The sequence below is a fragment of the Anarhichas minor genome, unplaced genomic scaffold (assembly GCF_050575085.1).
Source record: "Anarhichas minor isolate MPS153535 unplaced genomic scaffold, ASM5057508v1 ptg000058l, whole genome shotgun sequence".
Taxonomy (NCBI): domain Eukaryota; kingdom Metazoa; phylum Chordata; class Actinopteri; order Perciformes; family Anarhichadidae; genus Anarhichas; species Anarhichas minor.
In genome coordinates, this window is record NW_027466504.1 from 6,390,001 (window position 1) to 6,408,533 (window position 18,533).

Genomic DNA, 18,533 nt, shown 5'->3' on the forward strand with positions numbered 1-18,533 from the left:
ATTTTGGCATCGGAAGCGTTCAGGTTTCCGTTTGTTGCGCGGGTGGTATTGACCAATCACGTTTGAGAAATGCAGTGACTGAGCCAAAACCAGCTGACGTGGAATACTGTCCATTAATCCAAAAACCCCAGTGATCAATAAACTCAGATAAGCAGGGAAGTGAATATCACCAGCCTAGCTGTGCAGCTCTATATAATCCTTTTATGCATACAACACAATCAATGCTGCCTAACAAGTCAGCTGTTCCTAAAGTAGATATGAAGTCACGCCCAAGCTTTTTGCTCGAGTCGTAAGAGAGTAAAACAGAGACGTTCAGACCGAGGACAGATGAGACGGACGTTCTGAACGCCAACATCGTGCCTTTTGCTGAGCGGTTCCAAATTGGTCTCCTCTAGCCTTTCACCGGTACTTTAAAATGTCTTTTGAGCCGAACATGGAGAGGAGCCATCTGTTCCTGCACTGGGGAAACTTGTTCCTTTTACACTCGGCCTCATTTCGTTTGAGTCCATTGTGATCGAGCGCACTTTGAATGGAGGACGAGCTGAGGCCCTCGTGCACATGCTGACTGGCTCTGGAGAGCGTCATGTCCACGTGTCGTCTCCCCATGCATCACTTCCCAACATGTCAAAGGTTTTACTTCCGTGTACTGAGCAGGTAAACCTCAGGCGGTGTGTCGTCGTGCGTTTTGTTTTGCATTTGTAGGTATGCCAGTATGTTGTGCCTTTGCTACATGAAGAACGGTTGTTTTCTATTATGAGGAACTTTCTGCTCTAAAGCTTTCAGCGGTGAGAGTAATAACGTGTTTTCTCGGATAGACTGTCAGCCAGTCTGTCATTTCATAATCCAACGTTATGTTTACATCCTTTACGTCCTCCTGCTGCAGTCCTGCTCTGTGTCTGACTGGCAGCCTGGAGCCAAGCCTGGAAAAATCCCCCGGTGAGCCACGGGACGTCTCCAGGTGGCCCCGCACGGCTCAGGTTTTCCTCTCCACATAACGAGACTTTTCTAATGTAATCAGAAAGGCAACACAGGTGCTTTGCTTGGCGCGTGTATCTCTGAAGTGAGTAGAAGGTGCGTACGCATTTCACCCAATGACGTCCATTTCCAGTCAGCGACCCGTTATGTTTCTCTGAACCAAATGAGGGATGTCAAATTCAATCAAGTCGTTACAAACGCAGGAGTCCAGAGCGCTGGGTAAGGACTCCTCTGCATGGAGACGGGCCCCGATGCTTAAGAGTGCTCAACCAGGTGTGTGACTGGGATGAGGGGGGGGGGGGTGTGTGTGTGTGTGTTCGGGGCGTACCGTCTGGAACTTGCACCTCTCTGTAGCGAGTCAGCTGGCTCGGGAGGAGGGGCTTTGATTGAGCATTTTCAATGAGCGTGTCCTCCAGCATCTGTATCATGCCAAGAGCAGACTAGAGACGAAAAACAGGGAAAACAAGTCCACAAAAACAGTTTTGTTAAAGGAAATGCTATAACATATATAAATATATATATATAACTCTGATGATTAAGTCTGTCCAAGAAGTTGTAAATGAAGTCTGTTACACACACTTTCCCTTAACCTGGCTTCTATTTCAGGAAGTGATCTTCTGTGTAATGTAGCTTGCAACAAAATAGCTTTTTTTAAATTGATGTTTTATAGGAACATTTCCTGCCTTGTAATGGTCTCCTTTGCGAACATTAATAAGTGCACATTTCCCATCAAAACATGACTACAGGATTTGTCATCCATCATACAGCCTCATATTACAAGGCTTCTTTGAAAAACTGGTTGGTCATGTTTTACCTCATCCGCTTATCAGATTATGTTCCTAAACGTTCCTCATGTCGTACCCAAAATTACTATAAAAAAACCACATACGGTGAAGCAGCCTTCTGTTGTTCTGCACTAAAGGTTTGGAACAAACTCCAATCACACAGAAGTCAAGCAACTTCTGTTAAAAGCGTAAATACAATTTTTTACAATCTTGCTTTTTATTAATTCCACCTCTTTCTGACAGCATAGTTATTTTACATTTCTCATAGTTGTTTTTTTATGATTTTTTTTAATATCTTGTTTTGATTCTATTTTTAAGGATCTTATTATTTTTTGTGTCCCGTTTTTAAATAACTGCGTTATTGATTTCTCTCTCTTGTGAAGTACTTTGAGCTGCATTTTGTTATGAAAATGTGCTATATAAAACGTGTATTATCATTATTGTAGAAGCAGGCCTGCACTGTAGTACCATGATGACAAAAAAAAAAAGCATCATTCCTCCCGCTGGTGAGACTAATTCTCTCTCCAACAGCCTGACGCTGTCATCATGACGAGGCGTAAGGGAGCTGGGACCTCAGTCACAGTGAAACTTGATCGCAGGATCTCAAGGGACGTTTTTGACTATAATCCTTTGTGACATCATAGGAAGGCAAGATAAAAGGCAGAATGTGTGAAATGTTTGAGAATAAAAAAGTATTCAATATTCACTGAGAAAAAGGTAAAAAGTAAAGTTTACAAAACGTTTATAAAAACGAAGCAAAAACACAGCGACAAACCTCCTTGGTGATGTTGCCATGGAGAAGGGCTTCAATATGTAACCGTGACAATAGCTGAGGTATGAAGGCCTTGAGACGTGGGAGAGTCACATCTGGAATACAGATCACAGAAAACAGCAATCAATCAAAGAGCAATTTTCAGAGCTGCTATCAAGCATGAATCAGGGGAAATAACTGTGTGTGGGGGCAATTTCATCGCACAGCATTCCTGTCGCATGCACGCAAGCCTGGTCTCTCTCTCTCGCAGGCACGCAAGCCTGGTCTCTCTCTCTCGCAGGCACGCAAGCCTGGTCTCTCGCGCGCACGCAAGCCTGGTCTCTCTCTCTCGCGCGCACGCAAGCCTGGTCTCTCGCGCGCACGCAAGCCTGGTCTCTCGCGCGCACGCAAGCCTGGTCTCTCGCGCGCACACACACACGAGCAACTACAGAGATACACACACAAACTAGGAAACGTTATTTATTGTCCACAGCAACACTAACTGACAAACTAGGCAAAATATCCTGAAAGTGTCTCGTAGACCTCATACTGGAGACGGCAGGAGGGTAACAACACTGATAAGGGAATAAGGAGGCCCTGGTGACTGGGCTGCAGGCTTTGACCCTGCAGGTTAATTGAGTGTCATGGTAATTTGAGGATAGTCTGTGTAAACTCTGTGATAAAAAAAATATTTTATATCTCTCTCGCTCTCTGCCCTTCAGGTTCCAGACAGGCACTGCAGAGAGGAAAAGACTGCAGCTAGGGAGGCATCTGCTGGAGAACAGCCTCAGCATTCAAATGAGGATGTCAGGAGGGAAACAGAAGAGAAGAAAAGACAGAAGGTGAGGAGGGAAGAAGTAGCCCTCCAGCGATGGTACGCCAGACACACTGAAACTTAAGCCCAGGACATCACGCATATGAAACAAAAAAAAAAAAAAAAAAAAAAAAAGTGAACTTTCTTACCAACAGTGATTCAGCCTCATAAATCTACTATGAATTTCAGTGAACTCAGTTTGGACCGCAGTCGAAAGAAGGGGACTAATGAGCACTCAGAGATTAAGAGAGTCCATCCTCACCATCTAGAGCCTCTCTGAGCTCGTCTTTGGTCCAAGCTACCTCAGTCATTAGCAGACGGAGGTAGTACATGGCGTGCTGGTGAGGCTGCTCGGCTCTGAAGTTATTCAAAGACCTCATGTACTGCAGGGAAAAGGAGAAGGCAAAGTCAGCTCAACATCCACACTTTATAAACTGCATTTAAAGTAAAGATGAAAAGAACAAGTCAAATCTACTGCAGCCAATCACAATGACTGCGATTACTTTACTGCTCGTGTGTTGCAACATTCAGGGGTTCAATGAATTGCAAGTCATTCCTTTGATCGATCACGACTCATCACAACTTTGCACAGATGATGGGAGTTGTAGTTGGAGCTTACCGCTTCTTTGATGATGTCGAAGCGCTTCTCGTCTATCTCAAAGCTGGCCATCTTCTCAACGATCTTCTTCAGCAGGATGTGCTGTTTGTCACTGTAGCCTTTGACAGACAGCTGCAGCAGACAGTGAGAGAGGACGGATGGCACGCCATCAACAGACGGAACGACACGGTGAGCCTGAAACTACAGCTTCACTTGTTGACTTGACTTGTTTATTTGGTGTGGAATTACTGGCTGACCAGATGAATGTCAAGAAGAGCCCAGCCCTAACCGCTTAAGATAAATCACAAAGTTACAAAAGATATCACAAAATAACTACAAAAAAAAAAAACATACATATTTGCCTTAAATGTTCCAATTAACTTCAAACTATAAATGTGGATGAACATACTTAAAAATTTTTTTTTTAAAAAAAAGGTATGATGGGGAAAGCTCACTCTTCATCGTTTGCTACAATATTAACTGTTACACCGCCGAACAGCATGCTGGGTACAGCTTGCTCTCAGTTGTTTGTGTGAACTTTCACACCCAAATGACGTGTCTCCTCTAGTGTTGCTGGAGGATGCAACTATGCCACGGCAGGCGTGTTGCTCAGGAGGCACAGCGTCGAATAGGTCGTGGTTTGGATGAGCGGTTCCCGAGAGAGCTCCAACACTGGAGGCCAAGCAGAAGTTCCGAAGGCACGTTTTCAACAGGCACTGCACTAGTTAAATAAACAGTCAAGGTTATTTAAAGCCTCTATTTTGCAACGTCACCTGAACCTCGTGGCCCTTCATGATTCAGCAAAACCTCCAGCTACATGGCTCTGCTCTCAGACTCATCCCATCCCTCCCCACTCCCGGGATCTCTGCGGTGACACCCGTTAAAAGTAATCTCTCCTAACGTCATTAACCTTGACAAAACACCCGGTCAGCCACACCAATACTGCTGACTGAAAATCACTTACAGCCCATCACGCCACTACACGGACGGTGTGCTGAGTAGCTGTCTCTAAGGACACACGGCAATCATGAGTTCACCGAGTGAGAGGAAGCTAAAGAATGCAGGTCACCAGGTCGTAGGACACAGGGTGAAGGGCGTTAGTGAGGAAGTTAGAAAGCGTCAGAAGGAAAGAGCAAAACACCACCACCGCAAACCACTTTCATTCAGAGGTAAGCTTGCTACTTTGCCGTGCAGCATTAAATCCCTGAAAGACACAAACACAGCTGCATTCATAAATTAGGGGAAACAAAGAGTTGTCTGATTGGGTAGTAGCTTGTAACTACGTCCATCAAACTTCCTGGATACGGATCTACTTCCAATATCCTTTGAGCACTCACATCAGCAGAAATGTGACAAGAAATATGTCAGAGAATCTGAATCACTTGGCTTTATTCCTCGCGTCTTGCGACAGACACACTTTTTCATCTACTAGCAGTGTGACATTAAAACAATAAAAGCGAGAGAATGGCAGCCAAGCGACCAAAACAATAATTAGAAAGAGTGGGTAAAACCGTGCCATCATCCAGTCTGTTTCTCAATCTCCTTAAAAAAATGAACATGCACCGTCGTTACCCTGAATGAACTCTGTCATATCAGTCACTCATGCGTCCTTGAATGAAGCAGCCAGGGTTCAGTATAGACTTAAAGCCTCAATAGTCAAACTGAGCGCAGAAAACAAAGCCATTTCCACACTATGTCAAAGCCTCAGCCCCCACCCCCCCCCACTTCAGACGGCTTACTTACGAGGATGGCATTCACCCCCGAGGCTACGCCGTACACCAGCCCTGCCAGGCGGGCTGCATATGTATACTCGTTTAAATCATCCTTCAGTAACCTGAGTGACAAGTACGCCATGTTGCAGTGCAGAGGGTCTGCATATAGGTAGCGACTAATGGAAGGGAGGGGGGGACAAAAATACATGCGTGTTGGAAATCAGGAGTTGTCAAAATAAATAAAATAAAACACACAAGACAATGCAAGTACGAGAAGAATGATAAGAGGAGTATGTATATGCAGCCCTATGACCAGTTTTCTGTCTGGTAAAAACGGTCGCCATCAGATCAACCTTTAAAATCATGAATGAACACCACTTCACCCGACAACCCCGTTTACATTTCACAATAAGACATCTCACGGAGAGAAATGACAATCATTCGGTGTGCCCGACAACGTGAGAAAATAATTACACTAAGGAGCCGTAAGCGTTTCGCGGGAGGTGGATGAACAAAAAGGGAAAAGGGATTGATGAAGGAGGAAGAGGAAGATGCAGAACAGAGGCTGGACCAGGCAGGTCTGGGTTTGAAGGTTTGAGCAAATCATTGTATTTTTCTTTTCTTTTCTTTCTGAGTTATGTCTCAAATCGTCAGGTAGTTTGACAATATAGATGATGGTCATATCAGAAATGTCTAATCGTATCATCCTGTGTGTTATAAACTCCCATTGTGGCAGTCTTAAAGCTCTCCGTCAACCCAGGCTTGGCCGAGCCACAGCCGCCCAGTCTGAGGATGATGGAGGCTGGAGACGTGAGGTCTGGGATGCAGCGTGAGGGCGATGGGGAGGGATTGTGAATACTTACATACATCCCATAGACGGTATTTTGGAGGTCATAGTTCAAGCCGGCTAGCTCGGCTGCATATGCATACTCGTTGAGGGAGTCCTTGAGGAGCTCAAGGTATAAATATGCCATGTTACAATGCAATGGGTCCACATAAGCAAAGGGGCTGTGGAGAAAACGGCAGTGGTCAAACAAAGCAGAGAGATATTCAACTGTACGTCCTACACTGTCTCACAGTAGGAGCTGAAGGAATTACAAGTAGCGTACAGAACATGGAACTATCTAACATTAACATACGATTAACTGTAGTCAGAAGGCCATTTGACAAGGATGCTATGCAAGTAAAATATGAAAAATGTTTTTATCATGGGGCGGTTTGCACGAACCAGGTCCTCCCCACCGTACAAATCGACAACTTGTCTTCTGACTGTAGTTAAATACGGGTGCGACGGTACAAAAACATTCCAAATCAGGATGCTTGGTGTCCAACTTGTTACAGTTTGTTACAACCTATGAACCAAATAATTGACCCACCCAGAAGGGTTTGGCTGCGTTTCAGTCGACTGTTGAGAAACCACCATTTTAAAACAGAACATGTTCAGCTTCCAGTAGATTTATAGCTGCAGTGTAATACTTCCTTCAGCTCCTTTGAAAGATTCAAATATTTTGATATTGTAGAGCGGCTATAGGAATTGTTGACATAACTGATAAAAATCATTTTTCTACACGTTTTTGTTTGGCTGATTTCATTAAATTATTGCTACTGATGGTTTACGTGCATTGCATTAATAACTGTATTTTCTTGTTATTATGATTAGAACTTATGAGGAAACCCTTTAGTATTACCAAGTACAAAGTTGATGAGTTGGTGAGGACCTTGTACCTTAAGTTCCAGCTGAACTACAAAAGGTTTACGGTTCGTTACGCACCTGAAAAACTCAAAGTTCAGGCAAGCTTTCGGCAGGAAGAACTTGTCGTCCTGCTTGAACCACACCTTGCTCATAGCAGTGTCCTGGAACAAATGAACACCACACAGAGGCAATTCTTATTTTCATATTCATGTCCGTTCTGTGCAAAGATAATCGTTTGCAGTCCCTGGAAATGACAAGTCCCACTTCAGCTGCACACCACAAGGAGAGAGTGAGCATTCGCTTCATCATAAATCAACAAAGTTACTTTGATATGAACAGATTACACAAGAGTCGCTGAGCAATAAAAGAAAAAAGGCTTTTAGTTTTACTTTCCTTAGAGAGTGGAATATGTACGCTGGTGTGAATATCTTAGCTCCTCAGATCTTGACATGATGGCAACAACAGTATTAAATGCTTTATGTCTCAATCACAATACCTCATTAGCATACGAAAGCATAACAGAGATGTTCAACAATACGCAGTTAGGTAATGAAGCGAGACAACACTTGGAGTACTTTGACGGAGCTGTGCGACTAAGACACTTGCCTTGATTAAAGTGGGTACTGATGGAGAGTCTTTCTCCAGAGGGTAGATCTCGAAGTTGGTTGGGATGAACTCGTTTTTCATGGGCAATTTGAACTTGCCGTTGAGGTCTGCACTTGCCCATTTCTGAAACACAGGCAGAGTTTAACACAACTGAAGCAGTAGTCATGCCCTTTTTTTCTGCTTCATGATGTGTATTATTTTTGTGATTTGATTAAAGCACATTCAGAACACCATTGTTTCCTTCCAGTTTACAATACCTCAACTTGTGTACCAACCAATACCAGTGTGTTAAAAACAAAAACAGTTTGACAAGTCATAACTTCCTCTCTAATATCCATTTTATATTACTGTGAAAACATTTCAGGTTTTCTCCCAATACTCATTTTTACTCAATGGTACTTGACCGCATCATGATGGAACTCAATGAAAGCTCCGTTAACAGATGTTAGCTCCGTTATTCAGCCAAGCAGAACTGTGCTGCTAATAGCCGACGTTACCTAGTTCTCCTCCTGCCGACTTCTTGTTCATAATGTAGCATTATCAGGGGAAATACATAGTCACATGTTTAACCGCAGGTGTGTCGTACTAGGTCCCATATGTGCAGTACACATCAGGTAGTGAGTGACACGTGTTGTTGTTGTTCTTGTGTAGAGTAAATAAGCTGATAAATAATATGATATCGGTGCATACACGATGTAGCATCCCCGGCTGAATAATGGTCTGGAGTCTTTAACTGATGGTCCATAAATCTTTATTTAACACACTGTAAGAACTTGTGCCTATATCAGCCAGGTGCTAAACTAATAAAACCGTAACCATCTTCCTTGTTTTTTTTTTTTTTAAATCATTTTTTCCCGTCCCTTTAGCGACTTTCGTTCCGCTTCTTATTACCTACTTCCGGTTTTGTACCTTCAAAATAAAAGCGCAACCGGAAATGCACCGACTGCAGTGACAAAACATCCAAAATAAGAGACATAAAAAAGGAACAATCTATTAAAATACTCTATATTCTCAGAGGTCCTTTACACACGATAATACCCGATCCTGCATGTTATTCTGTATCGGAGGCATTTCTGATACCAGTATCGCAGTAACTTTAACTGACTGCAGAGACTCACCTCAAGGGACTCCTCAGAGATGGCCTCCTGCTTGTACTGCGTGCCATACCACTCCTCCGTCTTGTCTGTTTGCCCTTCAAATGACTTTGACACCACTGCAACTCTAAAAAAGAAAAAGGGAGAACCACTTTACACAGACACAAAAACCTCTCTGCCACAGCTGATTGGATACTCTCCAACTGGAACCACAGCACCAGACGAGATGGGAGTGGCATTGCATTCGGATCATGTCTGAGTTGGTAGAGATTCATTAACAAATTGTCTGCCTCCCACTGATGAGCCAAGTGGCATTATAATGTCTAGCACTTTAATTATGCTACCGGACATGCTGTAACTTCACTCACAGCTGCTGGAATGAGACCGATACATGAGGAAACAGCGTCATGCCCGTAGCGCTGGCAAAACGGCCACTTCAGTAATGGAAGAGACTGGCACGTGAACTGCTGGGGTGAGCCAATGAGGGCATGCAGTCTGCTCCTTGGGAAGCATTAAGGAATGGACTAGCTACAAGTCTGCACTTTGCTTGAATCAAGTAGCATCCCATAAAAATGAATTACAGTTAAAGCTACACCAGGCTAAGGAGACTCAAAGTCGGGCTGCACCAGAGAAGGTTGTCTTTTCCCCACAATAGGAATCTCTTAAACAGTTAGAAAGGGACACTTCACACTTGGTGTTTAGGTCCATAACAGTTAACTTTGGCTGCCACCAAGTCTACCAGCACACAGCATCAAGCTGTCTAGCTCTGCTTTAAAAGTAAAATACTTTTTGATAAACCAACACCGCTAAATAAGGTGGGGCAGATAGTTGGAGAAGATTTGATATTGGCCAAAATGTAAAATCCTAAGAGGATACCAGCATTTCCAATGCAGAGAGCATAAACTTGGTAATGTATTCCTGAGCACACATATCCATCTCCTGAGATATCAAAGCGACCCTTTGAGGCTGCAGAGATAATCAAATCTGTGAAGTTGTCTGGCATTCCTTTTCAAGGCAGGAAATTGAACATACAAAGCTTGTCACAGCTGGCGGGCCCCAAACTTTAATCTTTATCTGAATGCATTATCCTCTATATTGTTATCCTCGTATTATGCATCACAGTTATTAAGATAGTCGACGTTCTGCACAAATACACACACATTATTACATAAAGCATGCAATCCATCCATTTATCAATAAGAGCAGTTATTTTCTGTGCATAATACACACAACATTATACACACGTTCTCGCACTAACCTGACGTGTTCAGGTCTCAGCTTATCCAGCACCATCTCGATCAGGTCTGGCCTGAAGTCCTCCAAGAGGTACTCTGCTGCTAGAATCTCTTCAAGAGGGTAGTACTGAAACACAAAGACAACGGTTAGCAATGTAGCTTTGAAGGTGGGGAGATTTAACTGTAAAACATATGTGGAAAGGGCTTAATTAATTAAATTCCTTTGTCCAAATACTTTTAAGTCTTTAACTGCCACCGGAGTGGAATGACAGTAAAGCAGATCTGTTGTTAAAGCTCTTATCTTGATGGTGAGTAGATCTTAAATCCAGAGTTCAACGACTGAATCAAATCTTGCAAAGTGTTAAGAGAAGTGTGTGAGAAATTGTTTTATTGCACTGCCAAACCTGGCAAGAAGACGCACACACACACACACACGAAAATTCCTGTAACTGGTGCAGCAGTGATGATTACGTCCTTAAGCCAGTGAGCCATGCAGCGACAGTCACACAGGTATTGTGGTAGATATAAAAGCCAAGCCTAACTGACTGCGCCTCTGCAAAATCTAGTCAACAGCAGCACCAGGCAGCCCGATGACGACAGCAGGTAGAGACGCAACGAGCTGCACAGCGTCTCCCTGGAAACAACCTCAGCAGACGGAGAGGGGACCTACGTGTACTAGACCGGCCACTTTGGACGTGTAGCCACGGGGTCGCTCCTTGTCCTTGAACCTGAAGGCCACTTTGTTTAAATCCTACAGAGAGAGACAGAGAGGTAGAATGTAACAAGTGAAATCACAACACGTACAACAGTTGCATACGATTGACAGGAATTTAGAGGCAGTTTCTAGAAAGAGGATGAGTCATTCTAATCCTTCAGCAAACAGACTTTTACAGTGTAGCACAGAAAAAGAACACCAGCTTCATTTGACACTGGCTGCATTCAGCAGATAAGATGGATTCAAACCTGCCAGCTATTTCCACCATCGGTCTCTGCTGTCAAATGTCTGTGCCGCTCTATTAGTTTCCCCACTAACCAGAAATAAGTAGGTCAACTTCGTCCTGCCATGTTATCTCTAAACAGACAACATTAATTACCTTGCACTCATCGAACACCCACGCCTGAGGTCCCTCAGTACGCAGTTTCTGGATGTACTGGAACATGTGGAAGATGATGTCCTCAACGTGCACTGCAGTGACACACAATATATACTGTATTATACACTGTATACAACATGCCTAAATGAACAGCATCTACAGTTCATTTACTCAGTGGAAACCAATCAGACCACAACAGGGAATTATCCTAAACACATGCAAAGCACAGCAGCAAGCGATGAATGGACTATGAGGCTGTGCTACTTACAGAGGCCCTCCTCAGTCAAGTCCACGTTGATGATGAAGAACATGAATCCTCGGGCTCCTTCTTTTTGCCCTCCAACAAGTGTGTTCACCCAGCCTTCAAAATAATAAGAATCATTCATATGAGATTTAAGATTCAACACCTTAATAAAACAACCTTCATTTTGCCCTAAAAAAACCAACAAAAAAAAAAAAGTGTGTTCTGTTCACCCAGTCGTAAACATAATAAAAATGATGATCATTTTCAGTTAGTCATTAGATTTAGAATTGAACATCTTAATAAGTTTAATATTACATCTTAGAATCTAAAACAAAAACTAAATTATACTCCGGTTGAATAATCAATCATAGAATGGTACATATTCAGATTCTTGTTCATATTATTTAGTATTTATATCTGGTCATACTATGTTAAAAAAAACTTAAATTCATTGAACAATCTTTGAGGTGGGAAACGATGATGCAAACCCTACACAACAGTTTGAGCTAGTTTTCAACTTGTGTACGGCACCTTAAGTCACAATCACAATCCAAACACATCTGTCCTAACAGTTGGGAAGTTAGGCAAACCAATTGTGCATTGTTTGACTTAAGCATGAATGTTTCAGCATATCATTTCATACTCCAAGGTTTGGTTTCAGCTTTGCCTAAATTGCATTTTTGTTCCAATAAGGATTGAAGAGATTTCTGACTCTACCACATATATGGTTTATTTCCAGGTGTAAAAGTAGCTATAGCTTGTTAACAACTTATGCTGTATGTTGTACGGACCTCATTTGAGGATTCCAGTAAGTGCTTCTTGTCTGACTGACAGCTATATTAGCAAGAATGTAGTAGTCACAATAACACTAAATATGTGGCAAGCTAGCACATTAGCAAACAGGCTAATAAGTAGCTAGCAAGCTAGTTTGTTGTTTGAATTTAGTACCGCTGCACAGAACAATACAAATATACACTTGCTATGTGGTATGTTCTTGTGGATCCCTCTGCATGCTTCAGCAGTAGTGATGGGAGGCCTATACAACCATAGACTTTGACACTACAACACTTTCCATTGTTAACATTTATTTTCTGCTTCCTTCTGCGTCGCCATGTTGAACTCCATATACTGCTAATATACCCAGATCAGTCTGTCCTCTACCCACATGTATTATGTGCAATCTATCTGAAATAGGAGCGTGAAAATAATACCATTTGTTTTTACATAGCGCCTTTGTGCCTTCCAAAAAGTGAAAAGAATTTAGCTAACCCCCAAAATGCACAATACCTTCCCAATAGAAGCTTACCCGCTCCACTTGTTATGTTGGAGCTGTACGTTACGCCTTACCTTTAGATTTGAGCTCAGATAACAAACTTCCGGGTCCCTCGTGACCAATCAAATGTCCCAGATAATGTCCCGGGTTAGACTTGTAGTACTTCTGGAGGTCCGGGATGGGGAAAGTCACATACAGGTTCCTGATGTCTTTAATAGGCACCACTTTGTAGAATTGCTGCAAGAGTAGTAAACATAGTGTTACTTAGGAAAACTCATTCTTATATTTCAGAAAACAGATTTTGATGTTAACTGGAAAACATTTTCATTATCCTGTGCCTGAATACATTTTCCCCACAAAACATTGAAGGTCTATTCATATAGCAAACATAGATTATATCACATTAAATATTGAGTATGGCCCAGTAAAAGTGTAAAGAGATGACAAACATTGGTGAGACAAGTAACCGACTCACTTTCAGGTGTTCTTCCTGGAAGGGGTGCTCAGGGAATTCTGGGATAGGTACGTTCTTGTTCTCCACTTCTCCAAACAGCTTGACCACCATGGAGGTCAACTCATCCAATGATTCTGTAGGTAGAGAGGAAAAAACCTTTATAGTGGAGCTTAAGATTCATTTCAAAGTTAATAGACAACCAGTAGCTCATACGAGTGCAAAGAATACCAAAAGAATCATATTAGTGGCTTCTAACTTATAATTAAAGGATGGATCTCTGACTGCACTCAACATAAACAGACTATCATACTTTGACCGTCAAAGTATTTCCACAATGCAAACAATAGTTCCACACCAATGATTTTATTGACCAATGAACACACAAGGAAGCTCACGAGACATTCAGCAGTTGAGTAACTCGGAGCCATCAGTCATGTCAGGATGTTCCTGGAAGCACTTCTGTCAAACTACGTCTCACTTCAGATGAGCACGTTTTGCAAAATGTCAGCTGGCGATGAACACACTGGTGACACTGTTTGTGCCTTCAAATTCAGAGTTAGCTCCTATTAAAGTTAACACTGTATACAAGAGGATTTCAGAAAACCATTTACTTAGTAGAAATAAAAACAGGTGTTTTGTGGAGATCCTAACATCAATAAATCATCACCAATCATTCGGAAATGGTGCCATTAATATTATGAGCATTCAAAAAAACATAAGCTCATCTGTGAGAAACCCTTGTTGCTTTAATTTTTGAATGCGTATTTATTTACTGCAATAGCAGCTTTAGTTTATTAAGAAATTAGTTCGACTGTCCTTCAACACAACGACTGAAGATGGCCAAACAGGAAGCAGCTTTACAAAGTTTCTCAAAATCACAGAGGATCACAAAGACTGAAACTAGTAAAAGGTCAAAAGGAAGATTTTTTTTTTAGAAAATAAATAAACCACGCATTTGCAAATCCTGAGAATACAAACATGCAAAATTTAAAAAAGAGGAGATGTAGGGCAGATGGTGTACATGGTGTGCCCATGTACACAACGTCATGCATGACTTGCATTGTTTGTTCCTCTTTGTTGTCTTGACTGATAAGTCACATGAGGCCGATTGAGGTATTTAGCGACGTGCCGTTGGCGAGAGGTTAACTCTTACCTCTTCCCAACACACACAGTCCCATGAGGTTGGAGGAGTAATATGTAGAATGAAATTTCAGGAGCTCCTGACGAATGTCAATCCCATCTTTAGACGGCCGGGTCTCAAGGGTCAACTTGTTGCCTAAAGAGAGAAATAATACACAAAGAGAGAATATTGGGTTTTCAAAATCAATGTCACAGCTTCTCAATGTCAAGGAGTACAAATGCAACAAGATGTTTACTAGTTCATAAAAAATAAAAATCCTTCCGTTTCATTTGCCTACTTCATAAATATGAGCAGTGTATTGACATTAGATAATGATCACTGCACAGAGAACAATGACTGTTCCTCTTCTTAAGAACACAAAGGACGCAGACAGAAAAATGTCAGCGTGGTCTCATTGAGGTCTCATGAATATTCAGAGCACTAAAATATAATACTTTGAGTCATTTAGTCTGAGAACCAATCAGTTTATGAGGACCCAGTGACAGCTTGTAAAGCACATGAACAAGCTGCTCGCCTGTCATCCGTGAATGAACCACTTTTCAAATCTTTTGAGACAGAACATCAAAGCAACACTCCTGAGAGGATTATGCTGGTCCGCTAACAGGGCGTGATTTTCAGGCCTGTCTGATCCTCTTCTATTCTTAACTGGATGAAGACATAATTCAAGGCTGCCATCAGGTGGTTATTTGGAGCTCGGAGCTCACGTCACTCTGACTTCCCTTCGCCTTGAGAGTAAAACCCTTCACGTGTTGAGATGCTTTCCCTCAGTTGAGTGAATCTTAATGGTTATGGTTAGGAGGCATAAAAAAGAGTTATTAATGTCACAGATCAAAGCTGTAGCGTGTGTGTGAAATAATGATAACTCTTATTGTCTACCGGTTCCAAATTTGCTGAAGGGGTGGTTCGGGTTGCCGGTGGCCTTCTCTAACTGGAACAGCCTCCAGGAATCATTCATCAGGTTCTTCTCGTGCTCCGAGTCCACAGCGTTCACCTCCCGGTCCTTACAGCTCTCATCAAACAGAGGGCACAGGAAGAACTGGGCAAACCTACACAGATGGCAAAATGACAGTAAGGGGAACATTAAACTGCATGGTTCAAAACTAATGTCGGTATAGCAGCAATTCACTTTCAGGTGCGTAATGAGGTTTCTTAGGGCTGGAACATTAAAATATTTGCTCTTTCAGCAGTAGCCTAATGCTGTTCTGGGTTAAATGTGTTGGACCACTTGTAGACACAGAAAAGACCATGAAGCAGGACGTGATGAAAATTAATTTGCATGAGTGCAAACTGCCAAGCAAATGAGTAAAGATGAGCACACACACACACAACATTTGAATGTTTTCAAAGCACAGTCCGAGGTGAGATTTTGCTGTAGATTTAAAGATTTATGCAACAGATGGAATATTGTAAAGTCATGTCATCCGACAAAAAGCAGCTAGTTGTTTAGATGAATTATTAAATAAATAAAATCACACCATAACCCGGATTACTGACATGTTTGTAGTAGAAGATTCAAACTCAGTCTTTAATAACACCAAAAAAGAATCTCGCTCTTTGAGTACAAATGACCAAATGTGCATTCTGCCTAGAAAGTTTATAAAGACAAGGGTACGGTTAAAATAACGGGGCCAGTTAATGATGCATGTGCTCCTTTCAGACTCAGTGCTCTTCTATTTTCAAAGAGGCAACATCATTAATATTTAAACATACTCTGCACTGTCCTTTCCTACCACTACAGTGCAGATGGCCTTCACAATTCACCGGCACAGGGGACCAATTAGCCCACCACACAAACAGGTGCCTGCTACGCTATCAATTAATTTATAAGTAGGTAAGCTTATCCCGATAGGTTCAATTCTGACACCACCCGACTGCCCTCTGCAAACCCCCCACGGCCGACACGTGAGCAGAGACCTCTGCAAGGCTGCGGACATCGGTTACACCCTGTGCCTGAGGTTTCCTAGCCTGAGTGGGGGGTAGGAACTATGCTGATGGTCACACACACAAAAAAGAAAAGAACACAACAAAGCAGTCTCTGGTAACCAGAGACGATCAGACAACAACCTGACAGCTCAAATGTAATGGGATGAATAAACAAGCACTTAGGCAGCAATCTGTCTTAATTGGGTTAATTAAGGTATATGGGGCCTTAAAAAAACAAAAATAAGACTTTTAACTCATGTATGAAAATGTGGGGGACAAAATATTTGAGACTAGTTAGATTAATTTGATTGGACTGGCTGTAAAGAGTCAGGTTTCCCAATCGTGACTAACATTTGCAGAGACCAAGTCGTACCAGGGTGCCAAAGTCGACACAAATGATTACAGTGGAGCAAAAAAAAAGTAAAAATTACTTTTTATACATGGCAAAATGAATCTCATCAAATTAACAGGAAATTACCTGTCTAGAGCGCCTTCCAAGTGCTCATGGGACACGTCAAAGTAGTAGTTGGTGTGCTCCCCGCTGGTAAAGGCGTTGGAGCTGCCTGCGTGCTCACTGAGGAACTGGCTGTACTCATTCTCCTTGGGGTACTTCTGTGTCCCCAGGAACAGCATGTGCTCACAGAAGTGCGCCAGGCCCGAGATGTTCCCTGGGTCCGATAATGAACCTGGGAATTCAAGAAGAATGGCCACAGAAAATCAGTTGATCACGCTGTAGCTCTAAGCTCATTAAAGTTCAAAGATGCAGCATCTTGATTTTTCATTGTCTGCTAGACTCTAGAGGAAAGAGTGGAAATAACCCTAGATGTGTAATTGCACAGCGACTATATATTACATTGTGAACTTGTTATTCAAGCAATGATTTAAAATGAACACAGAGACATTGTCTTAATAATATGATTAAAAAAATTAGGTAACATAGGTAGTGTGGAGTATTAGGAATGTCTTCATCATTTCCTAAGCCTGCAGTAAATGAACCCTCATCACTCTTAGTCACTGTGTTATCTGTAAATGGGACACAAGGTAGGTACACAGCAATATTGTGTTTACAGGTATATTCATGGTAACAGGAATACTGCATAACAGATGAATTATAGTTCTATACTCACAACCTTTGAAACAATAGCAAGTCATGATCTTGTTGAGCTAGAGCAACCAGCCAAGTGAGTTCACACAATGACTCAGGCAATCACAATATGTGCATGTAAAGGCACATTTAACATTAATGTCAAAATCCATCAAGACAAAATTCTGAGAATTTGTGCAATTCATCTTGACCTAGTGATGTCTGGAATATATTTTTTATAAATTCAAATTCATAAGAGAAAAAAAAACAAAATGCAAAACTGCAGGTACACGGCCAGCATTGAGGTTACTCTGTGCATGCAACTATGGTAATCTGAGAAGAACACCATTTTTTCCATGCATTTTACCAAAAAGGTCTATTTTCATATTCTACAGGGCAAAGAAAATGTTTAGATATTGTGCATTTATTTTCCCTAGTGCTTTCAAAAAGCCCCCTGTAAGGCTTAAAGCCACATGACAATACATGACTACCTGGCCGGACAATAGCGATGAAAGACCTTTACCTATTTCGACATCCAAAGCAGCTGAGGATTTGTCTGTTGTCGGGTCACTGATGAGCATTGCCTTCAGGCCATTGGTGAACTCCAATCCCCGGTAAACCCGTTTGTCCTCAGGAGAGCGAATTATGTCACTGACCACCCTGTTCACTGCTGGTTCGGTCATTCTGAGAGGCAAGGATGACACCAGCCTGCAGTGGAGGGAATCAAATGTACGGTCAACGTTTGGTGCAGTTAGCCAAGGACTCTGTCATATTCTGATATAACCCACATTTTAGTTCTACTGAGGGCGAGTCCATTATCTCTTTTTTTGTAAGGCACGGAGCGCTTTGTGGACAAAAATCACAAGTGACAGTCTGTGTATGACAAGACCGACTTTTATGTAAGACGTATAAATAAATACATAATGTACACTCACACTAAATATAAGCCACAACACTCACTGAGGTCACTTTTTCAGGAGTTTAAGATGCCATAGTTGGGTCAATCGGACATTCACTCAGACTAACTTACAGCAACAACATGCACCTGGTAACATCA

At 42.1% G+C, this 18,533-nt stretch overlaps 1 protein-coding gene across 3 annotated transcripts in view; it reads right to left on the reverse strand.

Annotated features, from left to right (window-relative positions):
• Nucleotides 1-18,533, reverse strand: part of ide (insulin-degrading enzyme) — a 29,580-nt gene that overhangs the window by 10,213 nt on the left and 834 nt on the right. Inside the window, exons 2-19 of one of the 3 annotated variants that reach the window (XM_076077370.1) lie at nt 18,000-18,184; nt 16,871-17,078; nt 15,346-15,515; nt 14,482-14,604; nt 13,350-13,462; nt 12,949-13,111; nt 11,626-11,718; nt 11,358-11,449; nt 10,934-11,014; nt 10,287-10,390; nt 9,053-9,155; nt 7,935-8,057; nt 7,407-7,489; nt 5,667-5,811; nt 3,945-4,055; nt 3,588-3,708; nt 2,536-2,627; nt 1,304-1,415 (exon numbers count right to left, since the gene is read on the reverse strand). In XM_076077370.1, the coding sequence (XP_075933485.1) occupies nt 1,304-1,415; nt 2,536-2,627; nt 3,588-3,708; nt 3,945-4,055; nt 5,667-5,811; nt 7,407-7,489; nt 7,935-8,057; nt 9,053-9,155; nt 10,287-10,390; nt 10,934-11,014; nt 11,358-11,449; nt 11,626-11,718; nt 12,949-13,111; nt 13,350-13,462; nt 14,482-14,604; nt 15,346-15,515; nt 16,871-17,078; nt 18,000-18,184 (2,222 nt within the window). Of the gene's footprint in view, nt 1-1,303; nt 1,416-2,535; nt 2,628-3,587; nt 3,709-3,944; nt 4,056-5,666; nt 5,812-6,498; nt 6,644-7,406; nt 7,490-7,934; nt 8,058-9,052; nt 9,156-10,286; nt 10,391-10,933; nt 11,015-11,357; nt 11,450-11,625; nt 11,719-12,948; nt 13,112-13,349; nt 13,463-13,723; nt 13,862-14,481; nt 14,605-15,345; nt 15,516-16,870; nt 17,079-17,999; nt 18,185-18,533 lie in introns of those variants that run through there. The other 2 variants (XM_076077369.1, XM_076077371.1) reach the window with 2 other exon arrangements.